This window comes from Agelaius tricolor, unplaced genomic scaffold (genome assembly GCF_023055355.1).
Source record: "Agelaius tricolor isolate 1412-34295 unplaced genomic scaffold, bAgeTri1.0.p SCAF_6, whole genome shotgun sequence".
In the NCBI taxonomy this organism is placed as follows: domain Eukaryota; kingdom Metazoa; phylum Chordata; class Aves; order Passeriformes; family Icteridae; genus Agelaius; species Agelaius tricolor.
Genome location: NW_027269266.1, coordinates 6830043 through 6851150, shown reverse-complemented (window position 1 = coordinate 6851150; position 21108 = coordinate 6830043). Strand labels below are relative to the sequence as shown.

The 21108-nt window shown below is 39.0% G+C and overlaps 1 protein-coding gene across 1 annotated transcript in view; it reads left to right on the top strand.

Moving 5' to 3' along the window:
- The window catches only part of PTPRN2 (protein tyrosine phosphatase receptor type N2), a 635322-nt gene that overhangs the window by 569923 nt on the left and 44291 nt on the right, over positions 1 to 21108 (top strand). The window contains exons 15-17 of the mRNA XM_071428608.1: positions 2868 to 3015; positions 10500 to 10573; positions 18711 to 18788. Coding sequence (XP_071284709.1) covers positions 2868 to 3015; positions 10500 to 10573; positions 18711 to 18788 — 300 coding nt within the window. The remainder of the gene's footprint in view (positions 1 to 2867; positions 3016 to 10499; positions 10574 to 18710; positions 18789 to 21108) is intronic.

Sequence of the window (21108 nt, the reverse complement as noted above, 5' to 3'; positions counted from 1 at the left end):
GGGCTCTGAAGGACTGTAAATGAAAGATTACTTAACTCTGAGGGAATTGTCTGGCTCCTGAATGTTTTAAAGCAAGCTTCTTCCTCAGCAGCTTTTAAAAATGTGTGTAAAGCAGATGTGCATATTGGGCAGAGCCTTCCATGGGTCCATTTAAATAGTCCTCCTCAAGGTCTGTCAGGAAGTGCCCTGTGAATCTGATCCATGTGATGCAGGAATTGAAACCACATAAGAAATGACTGGTTAAAGTAAAGATTTCAATGTGTTTTCATTTGAAAATTCATGTATCTTTACACTCAAGATTACCTGAAAATGAAGGTAAAAGCAATAACTTTTAAAGAACATTGAGTTATTTGAAAGTTCATGTGCAATAAAAGCAGTCAATTTATCTTAACTGTAAACTTTACCTTAACTGTGACAGATTTGATGATTTTAAAAGGAAATTAAATTTCCTTTTAAAATACAATCCTTGAAATCATGAGAGAGACAAGCTGGAGTCAAAAGAAAGCTCCTTACTACATTCAGTTCTGCTTTAGGAATCAAATGTTCATGCCCCTTTTCCTTTCCTTTGTGGGCCTACCAGGATTTTGGAGATTCAGTGTTGGCAGATCTGTATATCTGCATAAAATGTCCCTGAAGTCTGTGGGACATTGGTGATGGGCATGTCAAAATGAATCAGATTATAAAACTGTGGTTTAAAATGGGAAGATGCTACGGGCTGGTCCTTGACTGCCTGATCTCTGCTGCATGCTAAACAGCTGCTCTGAAGCCAGCAGTCTTGGCTCTGTGGTATTGTAAGATTTTGCTATTTTTTCCCTTTGCCTCATAAAAATTCTTATATACCAGCAAGTCTCTGCTCTGGAGGGATTATTCTTTTTTTTTCTTTTTCCCCTATGATTTCAGTATATATATTTCAGTATACAGGCACAGAATTGCTAGGAGAAAAGAACATGATCTTTAGTCTCCCTCCTTTCCCCCGTAGCAACAGCCTTTTGACAAGGACAAACAAATTATTAGAGGATGGTTTCCTCCTGTTAACTTGCAAGTTAATGCTGGTAACTTGTTACCAGACCCACACCCTGACACACACCGGGGCCACACCACTCTCCCAGCCCCACGTCTGTCAGGGCACAGCTCTGTCCACTGCAATGCTTCTTCCTTCATTATAGAGAAAAAGCAATCACACAGTAGGTGTTTTGATTGTATCTAGGCCACCATTATTTTTTACCTCCTTTAGAAACCTTTCTTCTAATGCAATATCTTTCTGTGTCCTTAAAGACATCCCTTCTGAAGCGTCGCTTCTTGAATTGGTTTTTCAGTACCAGGTTTGATTTACAAACCTTGCATAAAGACAGCGCCCAACAAACCCTGCACCAAACAAAGCTGTGTGTCAGGGGCTCTTTGTCATCAAAAAACTGTTCAAGCTGCAGCAGGGAGCTGTATCCTGCCCTGCCAGCCAGGTGGGAAGCACAGTGGCACAACAGATTTGCAGAGCTCCTGTTTGGCAGAGGACAAGCTGCAAGCTTTTTACACCTTCTGTTAAACCTGTAGAGAGGGCACGAGAGCCTTTCTTCTCTAAAGCACATTTAGGAAGAACAATTCAACATCAGAAAGATTGTCTATGGAAAGGGTTTTCTAAGCAATTAAAGTGCTTTTTGTACTTTACAGTGAATCCTTTCTGGGAGCTTTTTCTAGACAAGGTTTGCTACAGATTGGGCTGTATTAGAGCAGGTTCCAGCAATAACCCGTTGTGGCTGATGTTTGGGCAAGAAGCTCTGCTATTGACCCCAGAGCCTGTCTCCTGAACATTCTGTCCTTTTTAAATCTGTTTAGGAATGTTAATTTCAGCCTGCCTAGTACAGGCAATATGGAGTTTAATTTACAAATATGAACAGGGTGTAAAGTGAGATATTTCTCTTGCTTGCTGTAGAAGATGGCAGGCTCTGCAAGGTAATGAGCGTGTATAAGCAGGCTCAAAGTACCAGATGATCACTTTCTTAATTTTCATGTTAAAGGCAGGGGAAGATTTCTGGGTTTCCCCCCCTCTTCCTATTTTCTGCTCTCCTCCCTCCACCTACTTGGATTATTTTCTGATCCATGGGGTGAAGGAAAAGGGTTTTGGTTCACTTTTCTCAAATCTTTGGAGCTGAATTCCTATCCACTGCTGGAGCTCTAGCCTTGGGAGATCTGCAAAACCTTAAGACCAGCACCAAGATACTTTGAGGCCCATAATCCTGCCACAGTTTTCTTTGGTGATGCTTTTCCCAATACTGTTAACTGAATGCAATTTACAATCCTTGACAACATATATTAATATTAATTAACAGCACCTCCTCAGTTGAAGGCCCTCTCTGTGCCTTTTCATCTGCAAGATGAGTTTCTGATGACCCAGTGCTTGAGCTACAACAGTTCTGCCTGGCAATTTTTAAATTCTTTTCAATATTTCTATCACTGTTGTGGCCTGCATATGTGCTTGAAATTTGGTTGTAAAATCCTTTGTTTTGACAGAAGTTGTTGTTTGTAGTAATTTTTGTTAATGGAATTTTGTTTCTTTTCCATTGCCTGATGAAAGAGACATTTGGGCTTATGTTTTCTAGGTACTGAAGAAGAAATAATTTTCTCCTAAAGCTCAGTAACTGGATGTTTCATACATTTCCTCTCTGTTAGCACTGGTACATTTTATCATTCTCATTTTTCATAGCACAAATAAGCTTGAAGTTAACTCTCTATTAAGTAAATAAATGAACCTTAAAACTGAGCCAGTTTTTTTCCCCCAAAGCTCAGGATTCCCACACTTTGAGAAACATCCTTTAAGCTTAGCTTTCAGCCTTGCTAAGCCATTGCTTAATGCAGTATTCTTTTCATTCCAGTCCTACATGGAGGATCACCTGAAGAACAAGAACCGTCTGGAGAAGGAGTGGGAAGCCCTGTGTGCTTACCAGGCTGAGCCCAACGAGAGCAGCATGGCACAGCGGGAGGAGAACGTGCCAAAGAACCGCTCCCGGGCCGTGGTACCATGTATGTACACTTCCCTTTGCACCTTGCCATTTTGGTTCTTCATACATGCCCCAGTATTCTTTGCACACTGGTGTGAGAGCTGCAGAAGGCAGGTAAACAATGTGGAGTGGTTTCTGTGTGTACTGGAAGCTGTGGCTATGATTTTGGGCTGGGTGCATGTCCTGTTGTCTTATCAGACCCTGTTTATCTCCTTGTATGTCACAAATATGTTACAAAAATGCACAACTGTGCCACATAACACTGCTGCTGCAGCTGTGCTGTCTCACCAAATTCCATAGCCAGAGTGATTGTCAGTGCTGGAATATGCTGTCTGTACAAGAGTGGCACCTGCAGCTATTCAGTGGAAGTCTCTTCTTCTGACCAAGACAAGTTGGTCTCTTGTCCATCCAGCAGTAATACCAGCAGTTTATAAGCAGAGCCAGATAATCTGTTTATCATATACTCAGCTGTACTGAAGGAGCCCCTTCAGGCTTCAGTGGATAAACTTGCAAACTGGCTTCTCTCTCAAGGCTTCTCTAAACACACAAAAATAAAAATAATGATGAAAAAAGGAACCGATGTTTATATTCCTAGAATCTTTCCTGTAAGCAGCCGCCTTTTGAGCTTGAAATAAAAGTAACATATTTTTGCTATGCAAACATATATCTATATATATCTCATAGATTACATTGGTAATGTATGGACACATATTTCATTAGGCAACCAATGAAACAAAAATGAAACTGAGAATATATGCACGGTCCACAGCAACCAAAATGCTCTCAATCAGCATGCCCACAATCCAGCTGGATAGTTTGGCAAACGTATATAGCTGGTTTAATTTTTAAGGTGCCCTGAAAACATTAATTTTCCCTAAGAGAGTCTTGAGTAAGTACTATTCCTCCTTTAGGAATGGAGAAATGACAGGTAACACGTTAAGTAAATGTCATAGCCAGATTTAGAGTGAAGATTCTTTGGAAGGACGTGGTAATTTAACTGAGCCCATCAGTCCCCATCATATTTGCTTCAGCAGGATTTGTCTCTATTGTTTATGTAGTGGCTCTTTCTGCAATACTTTGCTACACAGGAGAGGATTACAGCAACTTAGCAGTATTAATTCTCCTGAGTAAATACGGTGGTGGGCAAAAGCCTTATGGGGCAGCAGCAGCAGTTTGCTGACTTCCATGTGTTTTGGGATCAGGCTTGTTGAGGAGTTCTAAAGAAGTCACCATGAAGGTTGAAGTAGTGCAAGCCTTCTGTGCCCTTTTACATCCTGAAAAAAATCCCAGCACTTAACTGACATGATAGGCAGAGAAAATTTTCCATGAAAATATGTATTGATCCAAGTTAATCTTCCTGCTTAAAGTGTTCCATCAATATGGACTTACAGTCAAACCATCTTAGGATATTTCAAGTTCCTGCTCATAAATTAAGCTAGACTGGTTTTGGTTGCTGCCACAGAGACAGCCTGGGAGCTACAGATGTTGCCAGAAATTGGTGCTGGTTATTTGACTGATGTAGAAACTGTGTCTTCATGATTCAATGAGCTATAAGATAGAAACCTTCAGACTAGACTTTTCTACTCCAAATCCAGAAGTATCATGGCTGTAACAGTGCTGAAGAGCAGAGGTTTTTAACTTGGGTGTCATAGAATCATTTGGGTTGGGAAAGACATCTGAGATCATCACATTGAGTCGTTAACCCAGCACTGCCAGTCCACCACCAAACCACATTTGTGAATAGCACGTGTACATGTCTTTTAAATACTCTCAGGGATGGTGACAGGTAATCAGTCTCTTTTCATCACATTGTACCTTGTATCAGCCAGCACTGACCAACCTTTGTTTCTCTGGCATTGCTTCTTTCATGGCATGTTGTTGTGCCTGTTTCTCCCATATCTGGGTCTAGACTAAATCAGTGCTGACTGAAGGTGATTTGGTGAAGGACATGGACAGGGTGACTACAATTTATCTGAAGTTTTAACTATAAGTGTTTTAGTACATTTAAAAGGGTAAAATTACACATTTGCTTTGTTTCTTCAATGTGGAAACTTCTATTACAAATATTAGTGCACTGGGAATTTTCCTTTTTGACTGAATTGCAGAAAATTACCTGCCTTCACTTTCTGAGGTGGCTGTGCACTCGTAAACAGCTGTCATGTTATATATGTTTAAACTACTTACTACTTTGTTGGTGGGTGGCAAGTATGGCATAGAGTTTAAACAATATTAAATTTTGATAAGGTGTTGGTTATTTTAGACTCTAAGATTAGACTGAGATGAGAGGGCCCAGTTTGCCCACTTTTTTTTAAACTGTGTTAGACAATAAAACTATAGCAAAAAAGCCATAGATTTGCTTCATAATGTATGAAGAAGCAAACCTGAAATGCTTTTGATATTCTACAGAGCTGTTATGTTATATTCAGTGTATTCTCACAGAGCAAGTAATGCCTTGTTAGTGTTTCCTCACCCCTTTCATATTCATAATCACCTTGACAAGGTAGAACAAGATTGCCAATTCACATAGAAGATTTCCTCTTAGAAAGGCTTCAAATAAGTTTTAATATGTTGCATTTGCTTTGTATTTTTCTTTCTGAACCAATACAAGATTATTTTTATATATACTGATTATATAACTGATCTAGTTATTATCACAATTTTATCATAGCTTATTCTTATACCTAACTTTTCTATTTTCTATACAAACAGCTTTTAAAATACTTGATAGCAGAACACCTTGACACTGCACTTAACTAATTACTAGTTTAAAACATACTAACAATTCAAGTTGCCTGGACCTTCTAGATTAACAAAACTATATCCTTTTATCCAATCAAGAAGCAGATTGCTATAATTTAGGACACACGGTGTTTATATTTAGTGCTATAATTTAGTGATGCCTATTTTGTTTATGAATACTTGAGCAGCTCCAAAAAAGCTTTCCAATTTTTTTTTCTCTTTTTGCATCTCTGAAAAATGAACCCATCTCAACAGAGTCAATACTGTATGTTTTTATTTATGTACACCATTAATATATGCAGGTATTTTAAACATTTGGCAAACAACTTTTTGCAGTGAACATCTATCAAAAGCTGTCCACCATAGCCATATCCATGGGCTGTGGTACATATTTAAACAACCTGGTTATCTCTGTGCTTTGCCTTTTCTCTAAAGGAGAGCAAAGCATTTAGGGGCAGAACATGCACCCAGATGTGAGCCTTGTTTGCCTTAAGGGCACAGCCTGGGGTTGTGCACCAGAGATGGGAGCACCTGAGCAGAGGGTTGTGTCCATTATCTATGTTATGAATGCATGTGCAAATAGTGCTCTGAAATGAAGGAACTCGAGCAGTTCAGAGCAAAGAAAAGTTCCATTTTCTGCAGATCATCTATGGGCAAAATAATGATAATCAGCAGATTATGATTCTTTGTAATCTTCAGGCTGCACCACTTTCATTTTTCAGTAGTTCTTTCTTAATTCGGTGGAGTCCTGTGTAGTGCTTTGTATTTAAAAAAACCCAAAAATCAGTCTAAATCTAGAAGGAATAAAATTATGATCCAGGCAGGATGTGCCAGGTTGATTGCTGCAAGATTTGCCTTATTCTGTGATGCCCAGATTCAGACAACCCAAATTTGCCCATATTCCTTGTTTTCAACCTTATGTTTGTTGGTTCTGTTCCTTCAGAAGTATCTGATTAAAAGGAAACAGAAGGCTGAGGGAAAATGTGAGTCTTACTTTTACAAGCTTTCAATCTCCATCTAACAACAAAAATAATCTTCATTAAATTGCAGGGCCACTGTGAGAGAAGTAAAAGATTGAGATGTCATACTCCTGTAGTATTGGTCAATAATAATAATAATTATTCAGATAATAATTCAGATAGTAATGACATTTTGTGCTTGACTAAGTCATTTAAGCACAGGAATCCAGTGTTGTTTGAGATGCCCAAAGTACTCAAGGTACCCAGGCAGAACTAGTAGGTGTAACACCAGCTCTGTGGGAGACTTGTGACCCTCCTGCTTGCTAGCCCAAGTGTCTTTAGGACTCTCAAATATCAATGAAAACCTACATTGAGGCATTGAAACCAAGTTTTCTGGGCATGAGTCTGTGAGATTGTAGATCAGGATGCCTGAATTGAAGTGTCTCCATGTGAGCCAGGTGTCAAAGCCCCTGACAGAGCCAGTGAGGAGCCAGTCACTGCAGTGACATCAGGAGAGCTGTGCAATGGCCACAGCTGGTATTTGGGTTATGGTGAAATGAATAGCTTTGGGATGCCACTGTGTATCCTGTGTGAGCTTCAGATGCTGGTCTAATAAGGTAAAGTCTTGGGTTCTTGTGCCCTGTCTCTTTTCCTTGTGCAATGTCTCATCTACCCTACAGTTTCTCAAACAGTCCATGTTCTAGTTTAACAACCTAAATCAAGTTCCATTAAGCAATTCACATGAATATATCTATGTGTAGACACCAAAATGTAGCTTTTGCAGTCTGTAAATTGAGATTTATATACTGCAAACTCATGTGTATTTGCTTATATCATGTCCTTGATGCTCTATCCTCTATATTTTATAATTTATATTTTACATGTATATAAAAGCCAACATTGTGACGTGTTTCTCTGAAGCTACAGGTCAATATTAACCTTTTTATTTAGGAAGCCTCCCTCTGCCACATGTATCCATCTGTAGATTTTGCTTTTCTTTCAGCTGTGGCTTGGCTGGTGCAATAGCAAATACAAAGCATCTCAGCATTCAGCAGCAGCTATTGTAGATTCGTAAAATGATGCTGAGTTGTAGCTTGGCCAGATTGCAGTAGTTAGTAACAGCATTTGTCTTGTCTCTCACTTTCTTATTACCACCCCTCTCCTCTCCTATTTCTTCATTCATCTTTCCTTCTCACTATTTAGATTGATCTTGTGTATCTTCCATTTCTGACATACCTTCCTTCCTTGTATTTCCTGTTTTTCCTGCTTCTCACATAATCGATATGCAGTTTGCCAAAAAAAAAAAAAATGCTGTACATTCAGCATCTTCCCCATAGTTGCTCATTGTTAACATAACAATCTGGTGTCCATGGTTTTCTTTTGGTTTCTTTTTTCTTTTCTTCTTCCCCTGCCTGTTTCAGAAGAGCTATTATGCCAGTTCCTAGAAGCTTTGAGGTGATAACAGGCATAGACAAGCACAATCTGTTCATTGTCAATATGAATGTTTGATGCTGCAGCTGAAGCACACATGGGTGCAAACTCCTGATATATGCAGAAAAACATGTCCAACCTTTTTTGTACCCTTCCTTTTTCTAAGAGCAAATACAAAGTCTCAACACCTTTTCACTAAGCCTTAACATGTTTTGCCCTCTAATAGACTGCAAGATGATGACATGGCACACTAAATCAGAGGGTCTGGATAAAACTCTGTGTTAAAAAAAAAAAAAAAAAAAAGATCTATAAGTTACTGATCTCACACCTGACTCTTATTGGAGAGTCACCCTGACATCTGTTTGCTAAGTACTGATGAATCACTGTCTGCTCTCTCTCCTTCATCCCTCTGAAAACATTTCACACGTTTCCTTTGGTGATTACTTCAAACACTTTTGCTATTCAATGAACAGGGCTTATCCTGAGTGCTTGCTTAGCTTAAGGTATGTGAGACCACATTTACTGCATGTAACCTGTGTACCTCCTGCAAAGCCAGAAGGCTTCAGAGCTGCAATTCTTCAAGCACTCTGTGACATTTGCTCGTTGCAAAGCCTCTGATATAAAAAATATCGGGTAGCCCAAGATCTCAGGTGTCAGAAGTTCTTATTCATGTTTTGGATTTTTTTGTCCAGTGGTGCCAAAGTGGGATGGAAATGAATAATGTTCATGAGCATGTTCCCTTTCTTGTCTTCTTCATCCTCAAACTTAGCAGGGAAAGTAATTTTATGTGAATAGTAAAGAATATCTCTTCAGTTATTTGACATGACTTGTTCATCACTAATCTTATTCCAGGAGAAGATTGCTGACACTGTTGGGTGAGGTTGAGTGACTATAAACAACACTCTTACAAACATCCCCTTTGTCTTGCTCATCTGCTGAGCTGCCATGGCATTGCTGTTAAATAAGCCTAAGTAGAGCCCTAACTCTCTGTCTCTACCTTCCTGTATGGTCCTTAGAATGTTTGATAATTCATTTATTATTCCTCATGATTATGATAATGATTGGTACTTAACAGCCAGCTTGGAATCCTGGTGTTGAGTGGTGTCTCAGGCCACTAGACAATGTGCTCTTACTTTGTCTATTTGAAAAATCAGTGGAAAGATCCTCAGTCCTCTCAAAACATCACTGTCTGTGTTCAGCTGTAGAGGGTTATAGAAAGGGCAGTTCCACAACCTCTTTCTACCATATACTGTGCAGGGTAGGTTTCCTGAGGAGTATAAATTGTGCTGGATATATATGAGGTACAAGTTGTTTGGGATTCATATGGAGACTTAGACATCTCTAAAATTATCTGAGTGGGGTCTGGGCTTTCTTTCTTTAGTCAGTGAAAAGAAATGGCATTTCTTGAACACAATTTGGCCTGTTTGTGACAGCTAAATCAGGATGAAATGATTCATCACATAGAAACATTTCTTTTCTCATAACAGAAAGCGAGTCTGGATGATGGGAAGAGATGCAGATATCCGCATTGTCTCTGCATGAGTACAGACAAATAAAACCCATCCGTTATACGTGTTCTGATGTAGAAATAATTTAAAAATAAAATACTAAAAAGACTGGAGTTTGGGGTGTGCCAGCTTGAATTATAATTGAGCTAGCACCAGTAAAATTACAAGTTAAAAAGTGATAAAATAATTGTGATGATGGGCAAACAACAGGAGTGAGTCTCCTATGTCCAGAACTGCTGTTTTCTTTACTGGTATCAGAAGTGTGAAATGTCTGTGTGTGCTCCACTTGTACTTTAAGTGAAATTGTTGGCATTTTGTCTCTTCCATGATCATCTCCAAGTCAGATTGTCTCCCCACATCACTGGTGGAACACCACACAGCACTGGTCTTTGACTAGGACAGATTAACTTACTGTCCAGCTCTCAGCTGTACTTCCATGTCCCTGCTGTTCATGTTTTAGAGAAGCTGGGTGGACAAAGTCCCATCAGCTTCCCTCTTCCATGACCCTGCAAGCACAGGAATGTTTGTTATAATACTGGGGGGTTTTAGTGATTTGCCTGGTTTAAATCTTAAACTCCCTGAACAGTAGAGAGGTTTTTCTTATGAGAGGTTGTAGCATATCACAGTGCATCTCATGAAGACAGGTTTTGTGATATTGAGCCACTGGAATATCCCATTGTTTCATGCCTGAGTCAGGCTGTGGTGCTGTGGCTGTATCAACCCTATGGCTAGGTTGGGAGGCAGAAGGAAATATCCTTTCTGATATTTTCCTGTCTTGAAAAGCACATTAATCTGACTTTGAATTATCTGACATAAAATGGGTGGGATACTGGCATAGAAACTTTCTTCTCCTGTTTTCTCCTTTGCAGATGACCATTCCAGGATATGTTTGAAAGGTGAAAGTAGCCACGACAATTCAGACTACATCAACGCCAGTCCTATTGTAAGTATGGTAACCTATGAGAAGTATTCCAAACAGCTGATCCTTGCCATTCCTTGTTGTCAAAATAGGGTCACTCCAGGCACCTCACTGCTACTCTCAGGTTGTGAGCACCTCACAACACTGGTGCTTCAGCCTGTTCTTTCAAATTGAAGAGAAATATGTATTCATGCAATACTCTTGAAGTTTATTTACCAAGAAAAAGTCACTAGATAGCCCTCGTTCTACCTTGTAATACTGTCAGTTTTTCTGTTCTTGATATTAGATTTTATTAACTTACAGGTTATAAAATCAATGCTTTACTTGGAGCTTTTCCTTCTCCTGAGAGATAAAAATAGCTTGTTCTTTTTTGCATTGTCCTGCTAGCCACAGTAGGAGGAATGGTTTCTGTAGGCATGGAGAGCTGAGCTCCTCAGAATTCTGAGCTTCTTCTGCATTAGGAAGTGACATTTCCTCCTACCTTTCTTATTCTGTTGACCTAGTGAAGCACAGTGTGGTGGTTCTGTAGCTCTCCTGGTTCTTCTCTGAGGCTGCTGCTTTGAAAGCAAGAACAGGATCCCCTAGCCCCAGTGCATTCATTCCAACTGCAAAGTAGGTCAGTCCAGTTTTTGTGTCCAGATACTCCAGGGTTGCCCAGCTGCCATTTCCCATGACTGTGTGAGCTGAATTTGAACCCTTTTCTTGTCCATGAAAGGTGATAGGGAGAAAAGGTCTCCATTTGCAGACACTTAAACAGGTACAGTCATTCCAGTGGCATTGGCCTGTCATAGCATCTCAAGGAAGTGTCAGGATATCCAAGTGAAGGGGGAAAAAGGCACTGTGTCCTTGACCTTGTGGGACTGCTGGTATTGCAGTTGCTTTTTCTCACAGTTCTTATTCACATTAATTAGGCACCAAAAAGTTATTATAGGGCAACTGTGAGAAAGAGCTTAGGATGGAGAATAAGATCTCACTGCAGTGGGCTGTATTTGCCATTACTGGCTCATTTTCCTGGGGAGTATCACTCCCCCAGTTAAATGACTTTGTGTGGGCAAGGCAGCTGACAATTTGCAACAGCATGAAATTACAGGCTGCTTCCTTCCAATGTTGTTGACAATACTTTTTTTCTTTAAAAAAACCCCAACAGCTACATAAAAAGTGTTCCCTGATCTTTGTTTCAGCAGAGTTCAAAGCTTCATTTCCTTCAACACATAAAAGCACTTTATTCAAAGAGTCAAAAAACACACAGAAGCCAAAAAAACACCTTTGGGACATTTTTGTCTTTGGCTTAGGGTGGAGGGGAAACCAAAGCACCTGCATATTGAGGGATTGCCAGTTTCCATTTCAGAGGACAAGAGTAGATAGGCACAGATTAGAGCTTTTAGACTGTTTTTAGGTGTGTCTCTGACCAGACCAAGCTCTGTCTGGCAGCAGGATCAGGGGATCACAGTAGGTCATGTTCCAAGGAATATCCATCCTGCTTGTAAAATCACACACAGAGGTCCAGCTCCAGGGCTTCAGTGCTCTGCCTGTGTCTTCAGGACCCAGCTGGTGAGTTATGTTTGGTCAAGCCTTCATCTGATAGTAGAAACGGAGAGGTTTTGTGGGAAGGACAGGAGTGGGAGGTGATAACTGGAAGTGAGATATTGTATTCTTGTAGGAGCTTGGTTGTAACTCACATGGCAACAACGTGGTAGCAAAGTGGAATTACAGCATCTGTAGACAGTGCTAAGGCGGGTTCAGTGTTGACAGCAGTACAACTGCTGGGTTTTTACTGAAACACTGGACATCTGCAACCTGCCCAGAAGTCTGTGTAGACACAGCTTAGCTAGTTTTAGTACACAATTTTGGCTGGAGAAGGGGGTAAATTCTTGCATGTGTGTATGTGTCTGTTGCAATTGTAGTTTTGGATTATAGTGTAACTGTTTCTTTGATTACACTGAGTAAAGTATTAGATTAAGTAGACTGTTGTAAGTGGAGAAACAGGACTAAGATATCCCACTGACAAAACTGGGAAGAGGTTTGCTTTATCAGGATTCCCAAAGCTCATGCAAGGACAGGGTTCCTGCTCCCACAGCTTTGGCTCTTGTGTTTTTACAAAGGGTTGTAATCTTGCCTTTCCATCCAGCTCTTAATAAGGGTCCATCTCCAGAGTTAGAACCATATTTATTTTTTTGTTGTTTTCCCTGATTCAAGAGTTCTGTTCAATACAAGTCACACTGATGAACCAAAGATTCTTATGGCTGTCTTTGTATCTCTTACAGAAATACTTCTATGCCCAGAAATAAGCGGGTTCACAAGTGTTTCATTAGACTGGGATTAGTGCCCAGTAACTTGCATAGCCAAGAAAAACTGCCAAGAAAAAATTTCAAGTTCCTCTTCTTCCTGGTAGGATAGAGAGCCTACTGTGAGGAGAGGGTGCCACAGGTGACATTTGTGTAGACCTGCTATTCCAAGGAAAGAGATGCTCCAGTTAGTTACATGAGTTTGCTCCACTAAGCCAGTAGTCATTTTGCTGTTTTGAAAGCAATAGATCAAAATGTGTTTCCTGAAGGTGATACAGTGGGGGGCTGATAGGAGGAAATCCCTGCTTTGCAAGCCCATGGTCTGGAAGGATTCCCTGCAAACTGCTGAATTTTGAGCCAAATTAAATATCTTCAGATTAGTGTAAACATATTTGTTCATCTGGTGTAGTTTTTGTATAATGAGGTTGAATATAGAAGTGGCAGAGATATTCAGTTTATGTTCTCCCCATTTCAAATGCCCAATGCAATACTGAATTGGGCACTCTATAAACACAGTAAATATTCTGCAATATTTACTGTGTTTATGGAGCTAGTGAAGCCTAAGTTGGACATATGTGCTGTTTCTACTGCTGTTTACTCGAGATCTTTCCTGGTAGCAGGCACACACTTAGTGAGTGTCCGTGAGAGCACACAGTGGATGTGGAGTATCAGTACAACTGCTTTCACTCACTCTTGCAAAAATCCTACCATTTCTTTCCTTCAGACTCCTTCAACTTAAATAACCTCAGTAATTATCCTGTCAATATAGTGATGCTCCTGGTGCACTTGCTCCTTGCAGAGCCTGGGTGAGGAGTGAGCACTGTTGTGAGATGGGCATTGATAGCACAGGATCAGTACAGGATGAAGTGACTGCAAGAGGCTTTTTCCTCCCTGTGTGTGGGAGCTGTCTGGTGCAGGAAGAGTGTAAAATAAAGTAATTCTATTTGAGCTCCCATACATATTGCTGGGTATCTGCAGCTTCTGGGTCAGTGGTCCAGTCTCCAGCTGGGGCTCACTCAACCTTCACTGAAGTCTAAATGAGTGCCGCAGCACACGGTAAAAAAATCCCCGTGCTAGACAATGAGCTGGCCACCTGCCCACATGTTTCTGCTTTTGAAAAAATGCTGCCCCCCCTCAATACCTCAATACTTCACAGTAGGATGTGAAACTGGGGTTATATTGGTGGCCCCACTGCAGCTGGGTGAAGAGAATCAGGAAAGATTTAGTCCAAATTCTTCCCATATGTCTTTTATTTAGCTGTAGCATGAGGCCAGGCAAAATGAGTCCTTGGGATACATTTGCAGGGTAAAAGTGAGGTAGAAATCTGTTTCCCTCCTCTCTGAAATAACATAAAGTACTATGATAATAACTCTGGTATCGGCAGCTGAATGAAAGGCTTGCAATTACAGCACAAGGAGACCCTGACTGTGCAGAATAAAACTGTGATAATTACTTCTGTCATATTTGTACTTAGTCCTCATTAAATTTCAGGAAAATCATCCAGTAGTAAATAATGTGCAATCTTTGCTTTTAAATCAGAGGTCATGAAAGTAAATGGGAAATTCTGTTTTTCCTCATAGGGTGTCTGAGAGAGAAAAAAATCCCATCAACTACATTTAAAAACTCAGTTTGCTTATTATTGAAGACACCAGACTGAGGAATGTCATTAGCATGACAGTTTGTTCAAATACAGCATACAAATTTCATCAGCAAGAATAGACTCTGAAATTCATAATGGCATAGGCAACCAGATTTGCTTCTTTCATTCCATTAGGGGCTTAAAAGGAAGGATTTAAAAATTGTTTTAAATTTTAATTCAAACATGAAGATGAGGACTAGTATACCTTTTTAATTTTAATGCTGAGGTGAATGATTACAAAGTTCATCTGCATTTGCTGGATATGCTTTCTTTTGCAAAAACAAATACACTTCTTCTTTAAAGACTGTCTATACTTTGTCTAATAAATATATGCATGGAAGTAGATTTTCTCAATATTGTAAACACATTATGTCTGGAAACCACAGAGAAGCTTGAATCCATACAAATTTTTAAGGTTTTAATCAGATTTTAACTTCCTTTCTGTTATATTTGGTCTACACTGGATTTCATTCTGATCTCATGATTCAGGAGTATTTCAGATGGACTCAGAGGCTTTAAATGCAGGTAAATATGGTGTGACTGAGACCACATCTCACCCAGCATCCTTCTCTGTGGAAAGTAAAGATCTGACAAGCTGAAAGGGAAGGTAAAGGGAAGGAATTCATCAGTATTATCATTTACATGAAATTTCAAAATGGCCATTGATGTCTATTGGCACTTTTACTTCAGTTTGCAGTTTTACAAGACTGCTTAACAAGAATCTACATGCACCACTCTCAAGGATTTACTTCCACAATGTATTGATTTTTCTGTATTTCATCAGCATTATCAGTGAAATTGTGCAGGAGCACAATCTCTATCAAAAACTCAACAAAATTCAGCATTCCTCAGGGAATTCTTGCAAAGTCTTAGAATAAGACAGATGGATAATAGAACTCTTGAGGGAAAAAACAGCTTTTATTCTGAAGTAGAGCAAAGGTGGAATCCTGGTCTGATGTTAACAAGATGCAACCAGTTGTGATAATGTTCTTCATATATTTTCCTACTTTAGGGCACTGTAAGTCAGCTTATATGACAAAGCCCTGTAGGAAAACACAAGTTGTGCCACTAAAGTTTTCTCTAGTTTTTTCCTTTCCAAGAAGAAATCTCAATGCTCCTCATTTTTCTTTTGTTTTGCTTTTGATACTGGTAGTGATGGAAATGAGTACAATCAATTGCATGGCCCATTATAGTAATCCTTGACCCCTAATATAAAATCATGGAAAAATAGATTGAAACATTATCACCAGACTTGCATTTGCTGTACTGCAGCAGAAAATGAGAATTCCACCATAGTAGAACAGCTGCAATAATTGTAGGTTTTTCTTTCCAACAATGGCCGTTCGATCCCATTCTGATGTAAGCCTTGTGAACTTGGTGCTTTGATGGGGAAATAGAGGGAAAAATCATGTTCTTTTTGAACAATTACTAATAGGGTGATTTCTGAAGGTTGTTCTGATGTAAAATGTTAGCAAACAATCAATTTTTGTTTTAATACTTGATTGTATGGAGTCTGGAGTTCTCCATTCTTCTCTGGAGAATACGCTTTCTATTTTATTTTCATGAAGTGAGAAATCTGAGGGATCCTTGAAAGAAGATAATGACTACTGACATTAAAAAAAAAGACTTTTACTGGATCCTTGATTAGTTAGTTTAAAACCCATTACTGACTTTATTTCTTTATTCAAACTTCTGTTAACTTTGATAGATTAAGATGCCCTTGGTGTTCTTGCTGACCTTGGGAGAATAAAAAAGAACAAAGCAAAAACATTCAAGAACTGTCCCTTGCCATCACCTACTCATATTAAATTGAATGTGACCAGACTAGGGATTTTTCACAGTTTTCTTGAAATACATGGTCTTTTAAACAGTGCATGTAAATACAAAATTGATGAAACCAGGAATTTCATTTAATTAGTTTAAACTTTGCTCTTATTTTTGTTCAGTTAAAGATCATTTAATAGTGTGATAGCATTTTCTGCCATTTTCTATTTGCTCCAAGCAAGAAGAGTTTCTGCTCATAATTGTTTTTGTGCAACACAATGTGCTTGGAATGTAATAATTGTAATTGTCTTTTGAATTATTGTTAAACTGCTGATATACTTCACCACTCTGTGCTTATTGTAATGTTTGCCACGTTCCAACAGCACCTTTGTGACAGAGGTTGATTAATGCTGAAATGCCAAGATTGGCCTATTCCTGATTTATCAGCTGAATGTTGAGATGTATTTCCTCCATGACAGCACTATTTGCGTCGTCCTTGATTTCTTCTGCCTTTGTTTTCTGGCATGTCTACATTAAAAAAAAATAATTTAGGAAGAATTCAAAATAAGTTATATTTTGTTCTAAAGTTTGGTGTATTTACTGTTGGTTACATTTGCAAGCCAAGCTCTAGCCTGTGGAGAAGTGACATCATTTTTGAGTGGATGCAGCCCACAACAATTTCCACTGGGAGTAGCACATCCTCCTTGGTGTAGGTCAGTTTTTCTAAGTTAAGAATTTTCATTCCAGCATAGGAAATCATTTCACCACAAATTTAAATCTTGTAGATCTTTGGGATTCAAAAGAAAAAAACAACAAGAAATCATTTCAACTGTAATGGAGAATAAAAAAAACCCCTGCTTTTGAGCTTGACTTTGCTTGATCACATTTGCTGTTGTTTTCAGCTGTGTTTAGTTCTTACAAAACAAAACAAAGCAAAACAAAAAAAAAAAAAAAAAGTTGCCCCTTTTGAAATGTTTCCTAAAGGCTTTTTTGTTAATACTGATTTCTGAAGAAAGCTAGTTTTCCTTGGTCTCAAAATACCCACAACAGTAAATGTCCTGCTATCAGAATTGCTTTTGTCAAAAGGCAAAGAAAGCAAGGTTGAAATTTCTTGTGAGCAATTGCTTGTTGGGAAGACTTATTTGCTGATAAGAGAAGCATCCCAATGAAACTTGGAATAAAATGATGCTATTATAGACATCTTGGTCAAGTTTTTTTTGCAACTATAGGTGGTGAATCAGAAGTAAGCTTTTAGTCTAAATCGATTCAGTGACTTTTACCTGTGTTGTGTTGTCATGGAGAATTTTAATATTAAGTCCAGCTTAATTATACATCAGAAAATTAGAAACATAAAAGTGTTCTCTTCCTTTTTGCAACATTCATCATATTGTTGTTCTGTTAGAATAACTTACATCTGTTCTTTTATGGTTCTTCCCTCTTTTATGTTGCACATAATTATGAGGTGCCTTTTTTACGCTGACATGTACCATCACTGAAGATTTTGATAGGCTATGAATAAATTCAGGAGATGCCTGTTAATGCAAATGTGACTCACATTCATTCTTATTCAGATCTTTACTTATAGGACAGAGCTGTGCATTGTGACAAATTCTGCCTTCAGGTACATGGGTATAAGTTAACTCTCACTGACTTCAGTGTCACTGAGTCACACCCACACATCTCAGAGCTGAAATGGGTCTCTTTTCTTTATGTTCAAAGTTTTGTCCTGCCCAGTTCAGGGTTAGAATGAGTTTGTTTGTTTTTTAATCCTATCAGCAGATCTTCTTTTTCAGCAGAATGGGTCCTAAGATTTAGAACCAAGAAAACCACCCATCAGTTCGAAAACATTCATTGTAACACGCTAATCCTATTTACTCCTGATGGCTTTGTTTCTTAGATTCTTTATTTTTTCTGCTCAGTGAATTTTCTGCTCCTTGAATTAAACGTAATAATTAAGGTCTTTAAGCAGAACTTCCTCCATTGAGGCCAAATCCATGCATTTAGATAAATCAGCTAACCAGAAAAAGCCAGAAACTGAATTTGTTCCCCATTTTTGCTGGTTTTTAGTTACATGCGCCCTTGACTGGCATGGTGGAAATGGAGAACATATTTAGATGTGTGGAGCATTCTTAACATTCAGTGTAGAAAAATGTTTCAAAAGGCTCCTAGGTTGCTATGAAACCACGAGTACTGATCTCAAATAAATGCCTTTGTCAGCCGCCGTAAATGATCTTCCTCTGCATATTGAGGACATGGGACATTGCTCATCACATGTGTCTGGTGTCATCAGTCTTTTGGGGGAAAATTCTCTGAGCTTACAAATAGAAATAAAACACTTTGCTTGCCAATAAGGGGTGGAGGGACATGACAGACCTTCAGGAAGTCCCTTCTGCCCTCACATACTCTCTGCCTCTAACACTACAAGGGATTTCCTTTAAATAAATCCAGTCTGTGTTCTTCTTCCTTATTCCAGATGGACCATGACCCCCGAAACCCTGCATATATTGCCACCCAGGGCCCTCTCCCTGCTACTGTTGCTGACTTCTGGCAGGTAAGTTAAACATCTTTTTGAAAACTGAATTTATGTCACAAGTTTTCCTGTGCTTCTTGAAGCGTAATTTGTGTAAAAGTATGTTGTGCTTGAGTCACTGTAGGTGGAATAACCTTAATTCAAATGCCTTTCTAAAATCTAGTACGTGGATATTCAAGCCATTTATGTGTAATACAAGACCTGCTAAGGAATGGTTTATCTGAAAATTATACTGAGAACCTCTGGGCAAAGCATTCATATTTTAGTGCCTGGTCTCTGTAACTAAATTACTGCCAGGGATTCAGTGATATTCAGAAGGCCTGAAAAGTGTAGCCAGAATTCATTGTCATTCTCCAGATCAGAAAGGACCTAACACCAAGTGCCATGAATTTTCCATTGAAATCTATTCCACACATGTCCCAGTTCTCCAATATGCTTCAATCCTTATGCATTTCCCCTGCCACAGGCAGTTAGGACCCAGCTGCATAAATTTAAGTAGAGGCAGAATTCTTTGCAGAATTGGGCCTAAATGGAGTAGTTATTGATGCACAGTTAGGAGCTTTGCATGCAGGTGTTTTAGTGCTGGTGCAGCTCTCAGGTTTGGACCAACACACATTGCCAGGGTAGATGAGTGTGATGGTGTGATGGATACAAGTGTTAGATATTCCTTTGGAAGTACAGAACTGTGTCTGAAAGTATACAGAAGCTGCCTGGGGAGGAGGCCAGCTGGGGCTTATTATCAACATGAACATATGCTTTTATTTTTTGTTTTGCATTATGAATTTAGAAGTTTTTGTTCTGAGGATAAGAGACTGTCTGTGTGACAATTTCAGAAGTGTCATTGTATTTTAGGAGCTTGCATCTGTTGAAATCATCTCTTCATCTGCATCACTTGACCTATCCTTAGAAATTATTAACTGATCCCTATTGAAGACTCTTTTCATGTCACAATTTTTCTGATGAGTAATCAGGACATTTTCAGAAAAGTTGTTGAATTGTGGGTGCGTGGATATCAAAGTGCTCAGTCCAAGATATTTTGGGACTGTTTTCTAGAAGGGCAGAGCAAATGCTTTCTGCTTGAAGTCAGGTGGACTTTTGGTCTGGCTTGAATTTTCAAGTAGCTTGTGATTTTTGTCTTCACTGTTTGGTAATTAGCTAGAATTGAGAAGACTGATCTTTTTCGCTTGGCACATGGGTTCATTCTAACAGGCATGATACTTGAAAATGTATTTGTTAAGTTACACATGCGAAATCAAATAGTATGTTAGCTATTCTTTAATTACATTTTATTATTTCTATGGCCCAGGTTTTTAATTGTTTATTTTTTCATATTTGTACATCTATATTGTGTGTACTTTGACCTGTAAATGCCCCTTTACATGTTGAAGAATAAATGTTCTCATTTTTAAATATGGCATTTAAGAAGCCCACTTTGAGTAAGCGTTGCAGAAATCAAAATTAATCATACAAGCATAGTATAAAGAATATCTTTTTTTCTTCTCCCACTTTGGTTTGAAAAGTTAGGAACCTTGTTTGCCTGGTCACAGAGACTTCAACTTTTTTTCCTTGTTCTGTGGTGCAATCTTCTTCATTCTACTTCATACTTAAAAGATCTCTTTCTTTACTTTCTTTCCTCATGCTATGTTGTGTGGAAGAGTCTTCACTTTCCTTCTGCTCCTTTTGCTGTTTCTCTTCCAGTAATCCATCAGTGAAAGTTCACTCCAGCTCCCCACCAGATTTGCTATAAATGTCTCCTCATTTCCACAGCTGTTTGGGAGCCGTGGTTCAGCTTTGGTTTGAGTGTGGTTGTGTGCATTTCTGATGTGATGCTCTTTTACTATTTCTTCTGTTAGGTTCTATAGAAAAGGTGGGTTTTGACATTTATTTTGATGATGTCTATTGCTTCAACATAACAATCTATCTATGCCAGTGTCCTGGTTTGGTCCATGACCCACTTTTCTTAAACTTCCTGCAGATCACAATTCAATGTGCCAGTTCTTGTCCCAAACCTTTTACACCGCCCAGGGTGTCAACCAGATATAATAAACAGGCTAAGAGAGATGAGCTCCTTGCAGAACACTGCATCCACAACCACTGAAATGAAGAAGATCCAGTGTACAAGTCAAAAGCTATGGCTTGAACATGTTGCAGTTTATGCCCAGTTGCAGGAGAGAAGTTAATTTCTATTTTCACCTAATTGTGCCTATTTTAACGCAAAGCATAGGAAACCTGAGCTTGCTATGGAAAATAGTCTTAACTGCTGTCAGGGCACAATCAGTTGATATTTACTTGAATACAATTTTCTGTAGTTTATGGTGCTTCCATGATGCTGCCACCAGGG